This window comes from Brachycentrus maculatus, unplaced genomic scaffold, assembly GCF_059751285.1.
Source record: "Brachycentrus maculatus isolate JH-2025_06_01 unplaced genomic scaffold, ASM5975128v1 h1tg000560l, whole genome shotgun sequence".
NCBI classification, from domain to species: Eukaryota; Metazoa; Arthropoda; class Insecta; order Trichoptera; family Brachycentridae; genus Brachycentrus; species Brachycentrus maculatus.
This window is the reverse complement of record NW_028281303.1, coordinates 51,888-73,552: the sequence shown is the minus strand read 5'-3', so window position 1 is coordinate 73,552 and position 21,665 is coordinate 51,888. Positions and strand designations below refer to the sequence as shown.

The 21,665-nt window shown below is 33.2% G+C and overlaps 1 protein-coding gene across 1 annotated transcript in view; it reads right to left on the bottom strand.

Annotated features, from left to right (window-relative positions):
• Positions 1-21,665, bottom strand: part of CARPB (Carbonic anhydrase-related protein B) — a 102,207-nt gene that overhangs the window by 42,266 nt on the left and 38,276 nt on the right. Inside the window, exons 2-3 of the mRNA XM_088273213.1 lie at positions 14,398-14,534; positions 3,267-3,458 (exon numbers count right to left, since the gene is read on the bottom strand). Coding sequence (XP_088129339.1) covers positions 3,267-3,449 — 183 coding nt within the window. The 5' untranslated portion in view covers positions 3,450-3,458; positions 14,398-14,534. The remainder of the gene's footprint in view (positions 1-3,266; positions 3,459-14,397; positions 14,535-21,665) is intronic.

Here is a 21,665-nt window from a genome sequence, read left to right as displayed (position 1 = left end):
AGTAACGCTACCTTCTGAATACATTTCCTCCTGTAACAAAGTATCGCCCTTTGTATTCGTTATAAAGCTACTTTATATTGCTAAACGCCCGCGCTATACAAGTATCGTCTAACACGATACTTGACTGAACTGACTAAACATTTTCATTCATCCCTTATTGCCATAATAATATGTTTTATTCGGTCAGAATAGAAGCGAAGAACCAATCGATTCAATGAATGGTCATGTCAGAATAACAACTTGATATGCAAGAGCTTTCTTGTTAATAAAAGAATTCGTTACAATGGAAAAAGTTTTATTAGATTATCAGATATTACGTATACGAAATGAATGTTTTATCAAATTACAAAAAATAAGACCAAAAGAAGTAAATAAGAAATTGTGTAAAAGTTTAAGAATTTTTATTTCGTAACATAATTTTAATACACTGGAAATAAGAATGAAAATTAAAACATGGATAATTAGAAAAATGCCATCTATGTTTATTAAATAAAATTCACTTTGTGCTTATTTAATATTATATTAAACAATTTATTTCATTTTTGGTTTTAAAGTGAAATATTATTAAATACTTATTTATAGCATAAAATTTGTATTTTGATTGTTTACTTTGTAACTGAATTATTATTTCAATAACTAATACATTGATTTTAAAATATTAAAAAGGTTTTGGATTTTAATGCTTGAAGAGGTTATTTATTTAAAAAAAAACTATGTTCTCGTGCAATCTTAAAAGCGTATTAATAAAACCGTAAACAGAGGTTTTTTAAAAAGTTATTAGCGAACCAGGTCGAACCTTAATGAACAGGGTCTGTGTTCCCTGGGGGTTTATCTGTTTGGTTTGCTTACCGTAACAATTTGTTGGAATTCCAGGGCCAGCAGTTTTTACAGGGGAAAGGGTTAACTCGGGACCCTCGGGCAATCCTTTAATTGTACTATATCCTATCAACCCCCTGCGCGCTGTCTTTACCAATGAAGAAGTGTTACCTTATTAAGGTAACCACATACACTTGGATTAGAGCTAATAAAATTATGTAATTACTTCTATCATATTAGTTTATTAGCTACTGTAAACGATAAACTACTCAGTGTACTTAATTTTATGCAAATAATGGGTTTAAAAACGGTATAATATTTATAAATATTATATTTCATGAAATAATTGCTCAAAATGGTGAACAAGTAAAACAATATTTTGAGTGTGTCCAAATACTTGTTCACAAAATCTGGATTATCTCCAATTACAGGAGTTATTTTCATATTATTTTTTGACAAAAAATAATATGAAAATAACTCCTGTAATTGGAGATAATCCAGATTTTGTGAACAAGTATTTGGACACACTCAAAATGTTGTAAATAAATTATCTGGTCAAATTATAAGCTTAATAATAAAAATGAAAATGGTATTTTCTGGCGTTTCTCATGTGTGTGATTATAATCCAGGATTCGGATCTCACATACTAATATAAGAGTTTCTGCTTAATAAAAAAGCTTCTTTACATCTAACCAATGGATGTCTCTAGTGAAGTTCTAGTGATTCAAGAACAAAGTTTCTAAATTGGTTCATATATATAGAACTTCCAAGAATTTGAGTAGTGTGGTTGTCAATAATGGGTAGAATTGGTGAATGTTACACGTGTGTAAAGTGATCACTTAAACCAGCCTATGACGGTCGTAAGCCCCGTAAATGCCCAGACTTCCATATTCTTCTTCATCTTTGATGAGATGTCAAAAAAATAATAAGTAAAACAATCTTTGAATTCATATACGAATTGATTTTATTACTTTATATCAACTAAAAATATTTGAATTTTTAAAGTCATGTATTATTTTAGATAAAAAAAAATCAAAAATAAGCAATTTATCCTTAGAACATAAATCAAACGAGAAAGACAACAAACAATATATTGCCAAATTTATGAATTCAATTAAATTTATTTTCTTGATGTTTAAATGAAATTTAGTTTGATAAAATTTAAATCAATTGTTTTTCGAATTACTAAAAGTGAATTAGACTTAAATAATTTACTACCTTAAATAACTTCATCGACATAATGTTGATAAACTTTCTCTTCAACCGTTATTTAATTAAAAATAACGAGGTTTACTTTAAATCTTCAATTTGACTATTTCGACAATAATTAAGACATAATGGATTGTTTCCACGAAAAATTAGTCTCAACCTTCCCAATATCATTGAAAACTGTCTTTTTAGCTATTTAAATTTTTCGTAATGAAATAAAAGAAAAAAATACTTTGCTGAAATTTACAATTTATGTAAAATAATGATTTAAAAATGTTTGAAGTATAAAGTCGTTAGTAAGGAATTTTAAGTAATTTTTAAAAATATTTATTTATGGCACATTTTATAAACTTCATAACATTAATAAAATACAAACATCGTATTTATTAATTTTTTTATGATCCAACACTTTTTTGTGCTTTTTTTCCTATTACACTTAATTAAAAAAAAAAACATAGGTTGGATGCATTAAAAAACAAGGATGTATATCCGTTCCTGAAAATGACAAAAAATTGTCGAAATCGGATTGAATACCAAATATGAAGTGGTTACAAATAAAGTTTGCATTTTATTTATTATTGAATGCTTTCTTTTTAATTATTTTCACTTCTAATAATTTAAAACAAAGATTTTTAAATAATGTGCAAGTAAACTGGGTTAAATTTTGTTTTTAAAATGAATGAAGGACTTGTTCAAACATAGGAAATGAAAAAAAAAATCTGTGGGCTCTAACCTTCGGCCTGATATAAATAAATAACAAAACCATAAAAAATACAACGCTATACTCATCTTGCAATATCTGAAGACGGTAAAAATAATTTCTATTTCGAGGTTTTTTTATTTATTTTTTCTATTAGATGTACATAAAGATTTAAAAAAAATTAGACATAGACTATCATATCGGAAAATGTTTTAGCAAAACAAAGCTTATTTTATGCACTACGGATACTGAAAATCGCGTTTATCTTGAATATTGCATTATTTAAATTAAGCAGCTCCCTTGTATATTGTGATAAAGGTTAGTACACAATACTGTATATGGTACGAGCAGTTTTTTTGGTTTTTAAAATTTTACGGTATATTCATTCAAGCCAAAAAATAAATAAAATGAAACTGCTCCATTTTTCTAGGACTTTCAAAACAAAAAAAAAACAACAAAAAAAATTATTGTGTACTTTAAAATTTTCAATTAAAATAATCTTGATTTTCTCATGGAAAACCTAAATTTAGTTAAGGCTTACCTCAGCTGGGAAGGCGTATCCGTTGATGCTGTGTTCCGACCCGAACTGGTCGTGCAACCCGTAGTGGACGTGGATCTCGTGGAACTGGTACTTGTAGGATAGGGGTCCCCCAGTGATGTTTATGTGGTGCCTGGTGTCATTCTCCACTGTGAATATCACAGAGTGACCAGTGTTCGATATCATTCCATTTATCTGAAACAAAACAATGAAATATATTGTTATTAAATAATACAAACTACTATCAACTTTAATGTAATATTTTTTATCCCAGAAGTCTGTATTTTCTTCCTCCACTCATTTGGGGTGTATTATGTGTAAAAAAAGTTTTTTGTTATTTTTTTCATTATGATTATTTTGTAAACCAACGCATAGATTTTTTTCTTGTAACTAAAAAAAACTTAATAAGATGTAATAAGCAGATAACCAAAGAAATTGTTTTATAACTTAAACATATTTCCAGATTAACATTAGTTATACAGAGATTTTATGAACGATATCAAAACGTCTGCTTATTAATTCCAATAATGATTTTTTTAATCAATGATCATGGCACTTTTCGACGGTTGTAGTAAAAATAGGTTTAAGTCAAACGACTGTTTTCAAAATTATTTTAATTGAATTAAAATTGAGCACTTAATTAAAAAAAGCAGTTTTACTGAAGTGTCTCCAACTTACAGTTTCATATAAAAGTATACGTATTTTATTAATTGTTTCGGCATTAACTTTGTGGTAAGACATGTTACAATGATTAAAGAAAACTCTTGTTTTATACCACTTGAGTTTTATTAAAGATTACTGGTTTCAGAAGCTAAACTTCCTGTTATTATTAATGTTATTATTAAGACCTGAAGGATGGAAGTTTAGCTTCTGAAACTACTAGTCTTAAATAAAACTCGAAGGGTATAAAAACAAGTGTTTTCTTTAATCATTGTAAACGTATACGTATATATGCCAATTGAATTAATATTTTATTGAACATTACTTAAAATGAAATATAATAATTAAAGTTGTACCTTCTGCAAAATGTAGTCATCCGATCTAAATAGTTTTGATTTTTTTGACCTTGTATTTTTACTAAATTCTATTCATCTGCGGTCAGAGATTTGTTTCTCCGTATTTCCTGATGGGCGGTGTAGTTAATGTAAACGCTTATTTCTCCTCCTCTCGCTCTCCACCAACCTACCGACTACCGACCCCTAACTGAGGTATTCCCAGTGCAGCCATAAAAAGTAAATCACCGCCGACAAGACACAGGCTTCATTTACCTTAACTCGCGTTAAACAAAGAGAAGTCGCAAACCCAGCAACCTCTTAGCGAAAAGAAATCAATCTTCCGCTACCGACTACCTTAATTATACACGATAATTCTTTACTGCTTCCAAAAAATACAACCAGATTTATACTTTACCAGTTGCTACTAATTTATAGCAGTTAAACATACTTTATTACGTCGGTTTAACCAAAAAGGGCTGAAATAAAATTTGTCTTGAATCTAATGGTAATAAAACGTAAAATCAACGCTGCGATTGTCGTATTTCATTGTATTTTAAGTTGACAAAATAATTTTGGTATGCAAAACTCAACAAAAAAATATGTTGCTGCGTTAAAGCCCAGCATTCAAGTTCACAATTTAATTTTTTCTAAATCTAGGTAACAATTTACGCATTTTTTTTTTCTGAAAACATCATTTTTGCATAGAAAAAATAAGTATTTTTCGAAACAATTATATAGTTTTCAAAAGAAAAGAGGAATTGGAATTGAAAAGAAATTGAAAAGGTAAGGGGAGTTGGTTTTTTTTCTTTATATATTCTAAAAAAAAATTATACATTCTTAAAAAAACGGGCGTGAAGAGACATGTGACCTCTGACTGTAATTGGTGGTCTCCAGTGAAATGGATGCGACTTAACAAATGCTAGGCCTCAATACAATTTACATCGCTAATCACTCACAGAGTAATCAGTATGTGTTTTCAGCTATTTAATAGGAAATGACGGAGATCCCCGAGGGCTGGTGTTAGCTTATTAGCGACAGCTCGCTTCGTGACGTATTTTCAATCAGCTTCACGAGACGATAGAATTTCTCGTCATTAGTTGTTGTTTCTATTAAGAGCGCCGTGTATCTATGTATATATATATATATATATATATATATATATATATATATATATATATATATATATATATATATATATATATATATATAATATATATTTATATTTATATATATATATATATATATATATATATATATATATATATATATATATAATAATAAACCATATCCGCTCCCTAGGTGGAGCATATGGAGTCCACAAACTGTCTCCAGGCTTTTCTGTCGGCTGCCAGCTCCCTTGCATCCTCCCAAGTCAGATCCGCGTCCCGAAGTTCTGACGAGAACTGCCGACGAATTGTCAGCAGTGGTCGTCCTGGGCGGCGCGAACCTGATGCCTTGTAAAAGAGGCAAGCTTGATTAAGGCTCTCAGGAGGCATGCGGAGTACATGGCCAAGCCAACTGAATCGCCTTTTCTTGACGACAGTTGTGACTATGATTTGCTGCGTCCTACGCCGTATCTCTTCATTCCTCACAAAGTCAAACCACCGCACGCCCCTGTTCTCAAAGCTTAGTAAAATTCTCCGCAAACACCTGTTCTCAAAGCTTAGTACACGGCTGCTCTGGGCCCTTGTAAGGTGCCATGTTTCACAGCCGTATAAGAGAACAGGAGCAATGCAGGCATTGTATAGGCGGCATTTGGTCTTCACCGAGTATAAATCCGATCTCCAGACAGCCTTCATACTGTTAAATGCGGACCCTGCGAGTCCTAATCGCACTCCCAGTTCCTTTTGAAGGCTGCCATTTTCAGTCGCGTACACTCCCAAGTACTTGAAACTCTCGACCCTTTCGATGCGCTGGTTACTCAACATCAAGGGTTGTTGGGCATCTAGGCATGAGCTGTTGCACAACACATGGGTTTTTGCAACATTTATTGTTAGCCCCATGTGCGTAGAGTACCTATTTACCCTGTCGACGATTAATTGAAGACCCTCGACGGAGTCATCAATTAAAACAGCATCATCTGCGTACTCTAGGTCGCAGAGTTTCCGGGAGGGGGAGATGGTTATACCTCGGTCAGATGGTAATGACTTTCGAAGAATGAAATCCATGAGGATGATGAAGAGGAACGGCGCAAGGACGCAGCCTTGTCTGACTCCGGTAGAGACCCCAAACCAATCCGTGACAACATCGTCAACTCTCATACGGCATTCACTATTGAGGTGAAGGGACTTAATTAGCTCCACTAATTTCGCAGGCACCCCATAAGCTTCCAGTACTTTCCAGAGTGTGGGCCTGTGTGGACTATCAAACGCTTTCTCATAGTCTACAAAACACATCGCCAGAGAACTGTTAAATTCCTGGCTCTGCTGTAGAATGTGGCGAATATTATGGATTTGATCCGCACAGGACCTGCCAGGCAGAAACCCTGCCTGGTTTTCTCTGAGCACCTGCATAATGGGGGCTCGGATTCTCTGCAAGATTACGTGGGCAAGCACCTTCCCAGGTACGCTGAGTAGCGTAATGCCGCGGTAGTTGTCACAGTTGAGTGGATCACCCTTCTTATGTAACACGGTAATCTCCCCATTTACCCAGTCTCTAGGGCATCGCTCTTCTTCCCACACACTGGACATTAATTGGTGTAAAGGGCCAATAATGCCAGTAACGCTGCATTTCAAGAATTCCGGGTGGATACCATCAACACCAGGGGCAGTCCCATTTTTCAATTTCGACACGGCAGCTATAATTTCCGCCTGTGTCGGTGGACCATCAGGTATGGCGACCGCCCGCGGAATGCTTGACGCAGCCTCCGAGGGAATATCGAGGATGATTGGTGGAGGAGGGCGATTCAAGACCCTGTGGAAATGATCACGCCATATTTCCTTTATACGATCCGCGTCAGATTCGATAACTCCATTTGTGTTTTTCACAGCTCCAGGGGTTATCGAATTCTTTCCGCAGATCTTTCTTGTAATTTGGAATAATTTCCGCGTGTCATTTCCTTGGGCAGCATGTTCCGCCGTTACAATAAGATAATCGAGATGACGGCGCTTATCGAGTCTACATGATCGTTTGACTATACGATCTTGACGCCTGTAGTCATCTCTGAGGGTGTCCAGTTGGAAGGGGTCACTTTCACTGTCCCTCAGTGCTTTTAAGTGAGCGCGCTCAGCTATCTTTCCCCAAGTCTCATCTGACATCCAATGGGGTCTTTCTCCTATCCTGGGGCCAAGAACCTCATTGGCGGAAGAGTTGAGAGCCGATTTGAGACTAGCCCACTGCGCCTCAATTGAGTCAACATAAATGGACTGAGGATCGGTTTCTTGCTGGACACGTTGTCCGACCGTTTCCTCGAATCTCAATCTTATTTCGGCACTCTTCAACTTGTCTAAGTTGATTCTCTTCCGCCGAGGACATCTCGGCTGACGTTTGAGCTGCAGACAGATTCTTCCGACGAGTAACTCGTGATCACTATGAATGTCGGCCCCTCTGTAGGACCTGACATCGAGGAGCTCTCGCCGGTTAGCACGTCCATAGAGGACGTGATCTATCTGCGCTCTTGTTCGTCCATCAGGGGAGGTCCAGGTGTACTTATGGATGGACTTATGGGGAAATAGCGTACCGCCAATGACAAGGTCGTTAATACTAGCGAACTCGACCAGTCTTTCTCCATTGTCATTGGCTTGCCCATAGCCGTGCCTTCCCATCACCGTTGGGGCAAGTGATGGGTCTGTTCCGACTCTCGCGTTGAAATCTCCCAATACTACCACGCGGGTTCTTCTTGGGAGAGAGGCGATGACCGCATGGAGAGAGTCGTAAAAGGCATCTTTTGTTTGGACATCTGCAATTTCAGTAGGCGCGTAGCACTGAAGGACAGTGACAGAACTATCGGCCGTTTGGAGGGTGACGCGTATAAGCCTTTCAGAAATTGGTTCCCAACTAAGCAAGCACTTTGCTGCTCTTTCTGAAAGGAGAATTGCCACCCCTTGACGGTGATATCGTTCTTGGCCGGAGTGCAGACACATGTGACTATCCAACAACCTCTTTCCAGATCCTTTCCATCGCGACTCGCTCAGTCCTAGGATGTCTAACTTGTATTCATCCATGATACGAGTCGCGTGAATATCTTTACCGTGGACCTGCATTGTCCGCACATTGTACGTTCCAATCCGGAAAGATGAATTGTTGGATAGGAGCCGTTTAGTGAGCGCAGTCCTAATACCACAGCCGGGTCGGGGGGTGCCAGAGAAGCCGGTGTCCGAGGCATTTCGTGGACTTATCGTAATCAAAGGGTTTAGGGAGGCAGAGTGATTGGCCCTGCGCTCCCGAGGCCTGAGGTCCGAGGACCCCTCACCAGGTTGGCTCAACCTTGTTTCCCGCTTTGTCTGGCCTCTCTTCACCAACCTGCTTGGCATGGGAGACCCTTCTGGTAGTTAGACTACCGCCATAGCCTGGTGAATCACTGAGGCACGCAAGCCCCCTCACCGCGACAAGGTGGGGATCAAGAGGGGGATATATATATATATATATATATATATATATATATATATATATATATATATATATATATATATATATATATATATATATATATATATATATATATATATATATATATATATATATATATATATATATATATATATATATATATATATATATATATATATATATGTATATATATATAATCTGTGTTAAAATGAAAAAAACCAAAATCGACAATAGTTAAGCGTAAAACGATGAATATTTTTGAGTACTTTTATATCATGAATCCATCAGAATAAAATCTGATTAATTATTATTTACATTTTACTCTTGATGACACATTTTGAAACATTTAAAAAAACCTTTCTTAATGGTTCTCAATGCAGTCAGCATTAAAAATCTTAAATTTTACCATATTCCCAGCGCCCCTTTTGTTCGGTATGTTAAACAAACTTCATACAACTTTGTAGCTACATTTTTGTGCTACATTATGGTATACACTGTGAGATTGACATTTTAACTGAATATGATATACGATAAAAATGTTGTTTGATGTAACTTCAGGATATGAGGCTGTAATGGGCAAAATATGAAGGAACAATGTTGTGCTCACCCAAATGAAAGCGTTTAAGAGCGTGAAAAAGTTATTTCGCCTATTTGAAGCATATCCATAGATTCTGCTATCAGCGGAACAAGCAAAGCGTAAACACTCTAATGGCGTCTTAATCCGCTCTTGTCCCGAGCGAATCTGTCGAAGAAATTCACCTCGAGGGGCCTAATAATAGTGCTGTAGCGGTGCGGGGACTTACAAAGCAAAGAATAAGCTATATTTTGTATGATCTCATTAGTTAAGTACAATTTAGTTCCATTTTATGAAAAACAGAACCCGTAAAAGGATTTAAAATCTGTAAAAAAATATCCTTGGACGACTATTATTCGCAATTATTATTCAAGTAAGATAACCGAAATGTGATCCATACGTAGAAAAATGTATTTATAATGTACTTTATAATTTTGTATCTACGTATATGCAGCATCGGCAGAAATCCTGAAATAAGTATCAAGAACAGAGTATGACAACACTTAATATCACCCAAATTCTTTAAATTATTTTTCTTTTATTCTTAAGTAATTCAGTGTAATTATGAAAATATCAAATAAGGAATCATTAAAGATATAAGAAGGGATCAGAAGTATTTAAAAACTCTCTCTCTCTCTCTCTCTCTTTACAACACACACACACACACACACACACACACACACACACACACACACACACACACACACACACACACACACACACACACACACACACACACACACACACACACACACCACCCACACACCCACACACCCACACACCCACACACACCCTCACACACACAGGCACACACACATACACACATGCACACATACACACACATACACACACACACACACACACACACACACACACACACACACGCACACACACATACACACACACGCATACACATATACACACACACACACACACATACACACACACGCATACACACACACACACACACACATACACACACACATACACACACACACACACACACACACACATACAAACACACAGTAATAGTGATATCAATATGCGAGAAATATGGTTTATTACATCACAGAGAAGTGTCGCAAGACGTAATGATAAACATATGAAGCGTTTGCAAAGTTCATCCACCCATTAAATTGCTTGTCGGATTCCATTATTAATTTCTGTTCTTGGTCGATATAATGATGCTACTTTACTAATACATAAACAATTGTTATATTTAGTATAAATATTTAAATCAGACATTTTTAAAATCATCTAAAAATTAATAAAAAAAATTAATAATTTACATATATGGATGATCTTGTATGTTGATTGTACTGGATTGGTTCATTCAATATGTGAAATGTAGCCTCGAAAGTGTACATTATGGACATATTTTTCCTTCTGAACCTTTTCTGGACCCAATACTGCATTGAAACGAATTGAATGCTAAATCCAATCGATACATTGTCTTGATTATCGATCATTAATACATGACATATAATAAGGGTTCGTTTAAGAACGTCTCAGAATTTTTAGGTTTGGTTTTTTCGTTTTGTACGCCGCTGGCAGTTCTAAGAATGATTATGTCGGGAGCCGGCCGATGAGAAGAGAGAGAGCTACTAACCTTATCCATACGTTTACTGTTTGTACTAGTTGTGTAGTATGGAACATGTAGCACGCCACTGGAAGTGCTAAGAATGATTATGTCGGGAGCCGGCCGATGAGAAGAGAGAGGGCTACTAACCTTATCCATACGTTTAACGTTTGTACTTGTTGCGTAATATGGAACATGTAGCACGACACTGGAAGTGCTAAGAATGATTGTGTCGGGAGCCGGCCGATGAGAAGAGAGAGAGCTACTAACCTTATCCATACGTTTACTGTTTGTACTAGTTGTGTAGTATGGAACATGTAGCACGCCACTGGAAGTGCTAAGAATGATTATGTCGGTAGCCGGCCGATGAGAAGAGAGAGGGCTACTAACCTTATCCATACGTTTACTGTTTGTACTAGTTGTGTAGTATGGAACATGTAGCACGCCACTGGAAGTGCTAAGAATGATTATGTCGGGAGCCGGCCGATGAGAAGAGAGAGGGCTACTAACCTTATCCATACGTTTACTGTTTGTACTAGTTGTGTAGTATGGAACATGTAGCACGCCACTGGAAGTGCTAAGAATGATTATGTCGGGAGCCGGCCGATGAGAAGAGAGAGAGCTACTAACCTTATCCATACGTTTAAAGTTTGATAAACATCGTCTGACTCGTTTGAAGCGTCGCACATTGAATTAGGGCCGGATGTGTACTCACGTGAGGGGGCGGGGGTGAGGCTCGCGGGAAGGGGGAGGTAAGGAAAGGGTGCTCCCTTGATTTTGTGTGCTTTCAATTTTCTCGCTCAAAGGTACGATTAACTCTATCAACATTTATTTTACAAAGAAAAATGGCTCAAATTGTATTTAAAAAAACTATTTACCATTTACATTCTAATTTTCTTTACATTTCTTTACGTTACATTAATTTGTAAGATCTCCCTGAAATGCACTTTTCTTTTGAAATATAAAAATAGTCTTTTTAACAAGTATTTTTGTATGTTTGTAATATATTTTACAGCCTGGGGGAAATCTTATTTTATAGAAAGGTTTAAAAAATAAAGTTGGCACTAACGTAAAGAAAACTCGTAAAACTTTTTTTCAAGCAAATGGTTTGAAGATATAAAATTTATTTTATCCGCATTAAATCATAAAAATTGTGAACTAATAAAACAATTGTTTGGGCAGAACGAGGGAGTCATTTGCAGTTTCCTCGTTGAGCATAATCAAGTTGTAAAAGGCAGCCATGTTGGTTATAAAGTATAAATAAACTCCCAGTATTTGAATGCGGATTGGCGTTAGCTTACTTTATGACAAAATCATATCAATAAATACTTTATATCAATAAATTATTAATTGAAAACTTTCAACAAGTTAAAAGATTAGATTATGTAAGTGTTTATAAAGATAAATAATAGAGAGTTAATGCTGGGAACAGAATAAGTAGTGCACTGAATTCAGTCGTAACAAATTAAAAGTTATCAGAAAAAACTTGACTGGCAGTACACAACGGACTCTTAGTTCTAACTCTAATATACAGATGTTCGAACGGTAAGAATTATGAAAGGTGTCCTGAAATAGCTAAGGCATGTGGAAAGGATGAGTGGAGAAAGAACAGTGAAGCAAATTTGTGAGGCGAATGTAATTGGAAATAGAAGCAAACAAGATCGAGGAAATCTTTAGGAGTGCAAGTAATCGGCGGGTATATATAAGTGAAACGCACGGATGTGGAAAAGACGAACATTGTTTCCAAATGATAGATTGGTGTGGCGTTCTATTCTCTCAGCCTACCCCTGCAGTGAAGCGGCGATTAGTTAGAAAGTTTTTATATATTTCTAGGACATTAAAACCTTGCATTAAGCATTAAATGATAAACACAAATGATATTAAGTGGTTTGTTGTAAGCCATCAACATTTAAATGTCTGTAAAATTTTAAACGAAGAATATCAAATACATAAATCTATTAAACTTTTGAATATACCAAATTTGCAATTTTAAATTAGGTAGGTGTTACAACATCCAATGTTGATAATAGTTTTTTTCTTAAGAGTCAGTAAAATTATTTCCCCGAAAACCCATTTATTTTAAAATGGAGAAATACAATATTATTATATGTAAATAGTTGTTTCCATTCCATTCCAAGAACTTACCGCAAAAAAACAATTTACCATCTAAATAGGATAAACTTTTTTTCTGAAATAAGTTCACATATTATTGTATAAATATTCATTGTTTTTAATAAGCAACTTTAAATTTGAAATTTTATCATGACCATTCTCGCTTGTTTGGAATATTATGTAAGGATACAGGATTAATTAATGTTCCATTATCCCCTTACTCTTATAATAAAAAACTAACAACTATTAAACAAATCGCGATAAATAATGGTTACAATAGTAAACTAATAGGTTTTATTTTAAACAAAAAACTAAAAACAATTATTAGAAACACATATTTATATTCTTGTCCACCAAATGATTTAAATGAAAATTTACAGCGGAGAAGAATAGTATATGATTATAAAAAATTAGCTAATAATATTTCAGACGCACTCTCAAAAAATTTTAAATGCTCCTTTTATACTAATAATAATTTGAGTAAATCATTAAGCAATAATATAGACAAAGTCGATAAATATAATAAATCAGGAATTTATTCCTTACAGTGCTCATCGTGTCCCAGTCTATATACAGGAAAAACATCTAGAAATTTTAACATCCGATGTAAAAAGCATTCAAGATGCCTTAATAATAATAATTATAGAAAATAATCACTCATTTGATAAAAATAAAGGTCTAAATATTATTACACACATGCAAAAAGGCAATTATTAATAATTTTCAACTAATAAATACACAAGTATTAAAATTTTGCTAAAAGTAGGTTATTAAATATGTTTCCAATCACTTATCATCCCTGATCCCTTTTGACTGTGTCTGCCAATCAACACAAAAAAATAAAGCCACTTGAGATCTACCTAAGCTTCTTTCCCTAACCGTCAAAATATTTTGAATATTGTTGAGTAGATAGTTTTTTAGTATTAATCAGTCTTGATAAATAAGCGGTTAGCTTCGAAACCGGCAGACATTATAATTAAGTTATAATAAAATTTTATGATGATTTAAAAACAAAGTTACTATTTAATTATAAAATGGAAAATCACAAAGTTATTGCTTCAAATATAAATTATAATGCTTAATCATTTTTAAAAAAAGTTTTTATTTTGCCTATAATTCATTTATAAATATTTTTTAATTCATAAAAATATCATATTTGCTAATCATTGAGTTGTAAATGAATAATTAAAAAAACTCATATTAATTTTGATAGTATGGGTTTTCCAGTACATTGTGAATTATGTTATTTCAAAAGTTAGTAGCAGGCCACCGGTCACTTGCACGAATACAAAATATGTATCGAGTCAGGGTGATCCCTCCACTTACCCTGTGCTTGTCAATGTGTATTTGTCGTAGGTTGGGGTCAAATAGCAGCTTAGCGGGGTCCAGGTTGACAGGGGATTGCCTCCGCCCCTTATTGCAAAGACTCCACTCAGGGTTGATCAATCCCCAAAATGCCGGACCTAAAACAAAGAAAACAATGTATTGTTTCACTTTTCAGCTCGATTATAGGTGAATTTTCGGTAATTAAAATAAAAAGTTTGGGTAAAAAAACTTTACAAACAGGTTATTATATTAATCAAAAATAATAACAAAATAAAAAAATAAAAAAATCATTTAGGTACATTTTTTCTCCTAATCCTCATCTACACCCATGGTTCTGCATCGAATTGATGTTTTGTTAAGATGAACGTTGATTATGTGAAGGTAAAGCTTGTAATACTAAATAAACATAACTTCGAATTATATTTATTTAATATTACCTTCACATAATCTACGTTAATATTTTTTATCAATTGGTAGGTAATATTATTATGTGTTTTATATATGTATATATATATATATATATATATATATATATATATATATATATATATATATATATATATATATATATATATATATATATATATATATATATATATATATATATATATATATATATATATATATATATATATATATATATATATATATATATATATATATATATATATATATATATATATATATATATATATATATATATATATATATATATATATAATAATAATAATAATAATAAAACCCTCATCCGCACCCCAATGGTGCATAGGGCACTGCGTCATATAAACGCAGTGTTATCTTGATCGTTTACACATGAAGGAAAGGTGATCAGCCCTCCGCTTCAGGTAAGTCCATGATAATATTGAATAAATATTACAGTGAAAAAATCACTTATATTTATTTTACCCCCCTTGGGAATCGAACCCGGGACCTCCAGAACGGTAGCCGAGCGTGCTGACCATTACACTACGGAGGCGGACAGATATATATATATATATATATATATATATATATATATATATATATATATATATATATGTATATATATATATATATATATATATATATATATATATATATATATATATATATATATATATATATATATATACATATATATATATATATATATATATATATGTATATATATATATATATATATAAATTATATATATATATATATATATATATATATATATATATATATATATATATATATATATATATATATATATATATATATATATATATATATATATATATATATATATATATATACAAATTTACAAATACATTTATTTTGATACAGAACATTTATACTAAGGTACGTATTCAATTTTAATTTTAACCAGTTTGAAAAAAAAAAGTTCCAATACTTTAATAACGAAATTAAAAAAACAAAACCTATATTATTATATACATCTATATTATTATATAATCACATATAATGAAACCTAATGTTGCGAATCTCCGTGCATGCAAGTAATTACATTTTTTAAAAGCATCCCTCTCGTTAACGATAACATCCTTTGATGGACTTTTAATCTGCACCAGATACGGCGGTAAAGAGACTGTCCCCTATGTCGTAAGTCCGATCCCTGATCACGTGGTCCTGTCAGCAGGTAGCGTGAGAGCCTTCCGACGCGAGGGTGGAGGGGTCAATCAACTGTCAAGTCACCGTCTATCTGTGATCTCTCTGATCGCCTATTGTCTACAACTCGAGACTTTCAACTTTCGCAAGCCTGCTTATTTTGTTTCTGTAATGAGCTATTATGCGCCCCCGGATGTGTATCTTTTCGTTCACTGAAGTGGGTAAACGAAACCATTATTAACTTCTACTGATGCAAAAAATGTCTTTAAAAATAAAATTTTTCATATACACGTTCTTGTGTATTAAAATGGCATTTGAATTGAAATTTGAATTATCAACGAGATAAGAAAAAGTGATTAAATTGAAGAGTTAGGTTTTTATAGACCTTTCTTAATGTAACTGTTTTTTAATATAAGGATAAATTATTATAACCCTTATCCGCACCCAATGCTGCATAGGGCACTGTATCGAATTGACGCAGTGTTATCTTGATCATTTTTTACATGAAGGCAAGGTGATCACTCTTGCGCTTCAGGAACCAGTCCAGGGTAATATTAAATAAATATTACAGGGTAAAATCACTAATATTTATTTTCAGCTCCCCTGGGAATCGAACCCGGGACCTCCAGCTGATAGCTAAACACGCTGACCATTACACCACGGAGGCGGACAAAAATAAGGATAAAGTAATAACCAAATAGATTTTAACATTTATTTTATTTGATTTGTACCCGGTGATAAAAAAAAGATGAAAAGGATATTAGTTTGATTTTTTTTTTGATTTTTAGGTGTTGTTTTTGGTTGTCAACGTTTAACGTATATTTTAAATAACAAAGTTATTCTCCGTATAATGCGACAAATACGAATTACTACGTAATTAAGATTGGGCTAAAATGAAAAATTTAAGAAAAACCGTGACATGTGAAAATCAAGTCATAATCTGTTATTTTATTAAAATAAAACGAATCCAATTTTAGAAGAGTCGACTGCATTTCATATATTACACTTGAAATATTTACATATTATAAACAAAAGTATAAATATACTTAGTAATAGTAATTTTTTGTAAGGATAATGCGTTTCTTTTGTTTTGAGTGGTTCATTTGTATGAATACAATGATTTATTCAGTGTTAAAAGTAAATGATTGTGAATTATAAATTCATATAAAATAAAGTATTTTGAATATAAAGGCTCTTATTAATATAACTAAACTAAAATTCGAATAATAGATTTGAACTACGTTTATTTATAATAAAGTAACAGCTTTTAGGTTTTTTCCGCACAAATTTTTATTAACATGTTTTTTATTTAATTTTATTTATATTCTTTAATTTATGTGGAAAGAAACTAAATCGTTGTTATTTCATTATAAAAAAGCAGTTCCACTAAGAATTGTCAGAACAAACATAAAAACATTTATTTATTTCACCAAGTATTACCTACTGTAGTAAGAGATGGATTGACAGTTGGGAATCAACATAACAGGAGGTTAATCCCTTTTAAAAACAAGCCACAGGCCTACTTCAAGTAGTAGAAGGAGAATAATTACTATGGTATTGGTGTTTAAACGTATCATATAAAAAATAATCTCATGTGAGTTTTTGACAAGTTCGTCTATTTGAAAATATCTGGAACCTTAAGGTAGTTAGGAAATCGTCACTTATCCGGAATCTGAAAACGCGTGACCGCCTCACGATCAGGCTGTTGTAATAATTACGGGGGAGGTAGCCGTCACGGGAGGCGGAGGAGTGGGGCAACGGGGACCGGGACGTGACTGACACACGGCTCTAAGGGAAGGAAACTTTCAAATTAAAACTTCCAACACGACCCTAGTTATTGAATATTTTCGGTATCAATTTCAGTAATTAAAATGAAGCTTCGATAAACAATATCTCGTGGTAAAGAATAACAATAACATTATGAAATGGATTAAATTTCTAAATCCAGTAGTAAACAATTTCCTTACTCAGGTAATTTAATGCCGATGTTTAGAGAGTTTACTTCGTTATTTTATTTGTCGTTGTTTTTACTTATAAGCCTTCGGGTTATAATGCTTTGAAATTTTGTGAATACAAATGTTTTGTTCTTTTAAAAGGAACGTTTTTGTGTATTGAAAATGTATTGAATTTTTATACAATAATATTATAACTAATATTTGTAGCACTAACTTTGAACTTTTCTATTTTGTAATTATCAAATAATTTGGTTTAAAATCACTTCGAGAGTTTTATTAGTTGTAGTGTGGTACAAACATTATAATAATTTTTATAGTAGTGAATATAAACTATGTTATGTTGACCCATCAACTAACGCATTGAAAAATACTCTTTGCTTGCGTCGAATATCTTTAACGTTGCTGAAATCTATGAAGAATTCTTAAAGTGCACATGTATTTCAGAAAAATGTTCAAGTAATGACTTGTTAAATTTCGGTATGGACTAGAACCACATCAATACTAGCCTAAACTGCACAGTTCAGCCTTGTTTGTTCCTAATATGTGTAATTTTGTGCAATCTACTTATTACTACAGCAATATAACTTTTTTCCATTTTTTTATTATTATAGAAATTATCGAACGTAGTCACAATATAATATTCATCATTGTATTATTATAATTTTATAAAAATACAATGATGCTACGTTTTGTTTTGTTGAGTTTTATAAAAATGAATAATTAAGTAACTGGTTGCCAGAAATTTTCCATAAATACTTTCACGTCTGCAGTTCAATAAAAATAATGATATTATTCTGATTTCTTTTTTTTAAATATATATATGAGCTTATCGAAAATTTAAAGGGTGGAAAGAAAAATACGAAGCGATGAAGGAAGTGGTGTATACATAGGTGAGGATAAACGGGGGGAGATTTGATTCCGCTTTGAGTCTGTATTCAGTGCAGTGGAAATATCTGCAATCTGCAGTTGTGATAGCCCATCTACAAGGAATATGCGGGCTTGTAGATATATATAGAGTACTTACGTGCAGTAAAGGGGTATGCAGTGTGATCTCGCATGTAAAACCATTACATTGTCTATAACCCTTCTCTTCTTAAACGGTTTATCACATTCCCTTATTTTTAATAGCAAATTAAAATTTTACATCATGCCTACATATTTTTGTTTTAGAATTTTATTTTTTTGTTGCGATCTTCCTTTTTGGAAAATCTTGTTTATGCATTTTAAATACAAATATTACAACACGATCTAGTAACGTTAATGCGATACTACGAAACTCTAATCACAATTGATTCTCCACAGTTACAAAACAAATGAAAGATTTTTGTTATTGATTTCATAAGTATTTAATATTTCTATCCTTTCTTATTCACATGTGAACAATCTTTAATGCTAACACTGATATGAACTAAAACACTTTTTTAAAAGATTAATACGAAAACAAGAAAACTTACTCGTAAGGCAATATTCTGAAGACAGTATTATGAAGGATCTGTACTTGAAACTAGATCAAAAAAGGAAATATCATTTGAGTAGAGTTTAGCGATCTTTGGAATAAATACCCTTTAATGCATTAGTGCAACGTTTTTAAGTGTGTATTCCTCGGCTGTGTGTGGAATCAATACCTCCCTATAGTCTACACGAGCCCCTTCTCTTATCCAACGATCTCACCCCTCGCGCTGAAGCAGATCTGCCGAGTCAGGGATCGGCCGTGTACTGCGGAGAATACCAAGAGCCGAGGATACTTACTTAATATATATTGCCGTTATTAAATCAATAGATGACCGCTACAAAATATGCGTTACAGCGAAACGCCGGACAACATCTGCCTAATTCATTATTAGAAGAAATATTCAATTTACGACATTTTCCCATCCTCTTTTATGATTTTTTTCCGATTAATTTTGTTTTTTAACGAACAACAAATACAAAATCCATTTTTTAATCAAAGTATGTGCTACTCTTTGCTATTGTGATGTAAAATGTATTCAAACTCAATTCTGACTACAATTTATTTTCATATTATTTTTTGATTATCTGGATTATCTCCTGTAATTGGAGATAATCCAGATTTTTGTGAACAAGTATTTGGACACACTCAAAATGTTGTATACAATTTATTTTAATGTGTATTTTATTGCATAAAATATTAATGTTGCAGTTGTTGTTAAAATGCAGATTTTATTTGGGTGTAATTGTAACGTTAGTTTGTAAACTAAAAATTACGCAGAATGGGTATTTGTGTTTATTGGTCCGTATAATTTTAAATCTTGAAAAATCTTCACTAATCGAATCTTATTTTGAGAGCGAAGAGGATTAAAACATGGTAGAATGAAATAAAACATGACATAGAACAATTACTGTCGATTTAAATTATACAGAAAGGGAGGATAGCGAGGATTTTGAAACCCATACCTCATACTAAAAGCTTCGATCTGGCCCTGCTGTGTTCTACAGGATTCCAAAGATATGGCGTCTAAAACAAGTTTTACGGTGAGAGCATTTGGTTGACTAATTATAAACACGTAATTACTAGATGGCATCGAAACCGTCGTAATGTTGATTCCGTGAGTGGTAGGTTGGTACTAGGCGTCACTTAACATAAATAATTCAGACGTATGGTTGGAACGTATCTCTATAGAGTTTCCATCGAGTCCCCCGCAAGCCACATACGAAGCAGTCTGCGGTGGAACATGTGGTAGTGCGAGGCGCGTTTAACGCTCGGCTTTCCTTAAGGTTGTCACTTTCCCGGTAATAGCTACAGTACGGGACCCTCACGCAGGCGCTCCCTAATTTGTGCCGACTCAGCCCATAGAGTAAAGAGCAATTCCGGCCCTAGACATGCTTTAGGAACAAAAATATAAACAAAGGAAGACCCTAAGTGCCCTCTCCGGTCGTAAAGATGCCGGCGTAAAAAATACAGTGGAAATTTTTGCGGATTCCGCGGGATTTTCGGTGAAATTTGAACACGCAAGAAATCAAAAGCTTTCAACGTTTTCTGCCTACGTGATAAAGACGGCAAATAAAATCGCTTTTTATCTTTTATTTTTTGAGAATATTTATCAGAAAACATTTAACTTCAGACGTGTTTTGATTTGTTTGATAGGAGCTGATCAAATGATGAAAGGTGTGCAGAAAATATGTAAACGGGTACTTTGTATTTATTTGCACAAAAATCATCGTACGTACTCTTATTGCGAATTTCTGCTTTTGAGATATTATTTCAATATCTTTTTAGACGTTGTTTCAAATTTTCATGTTACTTTAATCATAGGTATAGAATTTCTTTTAATCTTAGGCATAAATTAATTCAGTAATGTCAATTATTTATTGAAAGACAGCTGGTCATACACCTCCCAAAAAAGGACTCCGAGAAAAACAGAACAAAGTCCTAGCTAAAGAAGAAGAAGAAAAATAATAATTATTTAAAGACCACTGAAAATAGAAGATTTCGATATTTTTTGATCAATATTTTTTGGCCAACATGTTTTTTTATAAGTCTTACTAACAAAAATTTTTAAGCATATTTTTTTGAGGTCTTGAGTATTTTTTGTTAGCATTTTACTTTTGCCGTATATGAAAACAACATAAAGGTAAAATAAAAACTTGATATTACCTTTATTACACTTGTCACAGGAGATTAAGGCTCCAAAATTAAATTCCTGGATTTAAATAAAAAGTTTAAAAAATGAAGCAAAAGCACCAAGGAGTAATATTAATAT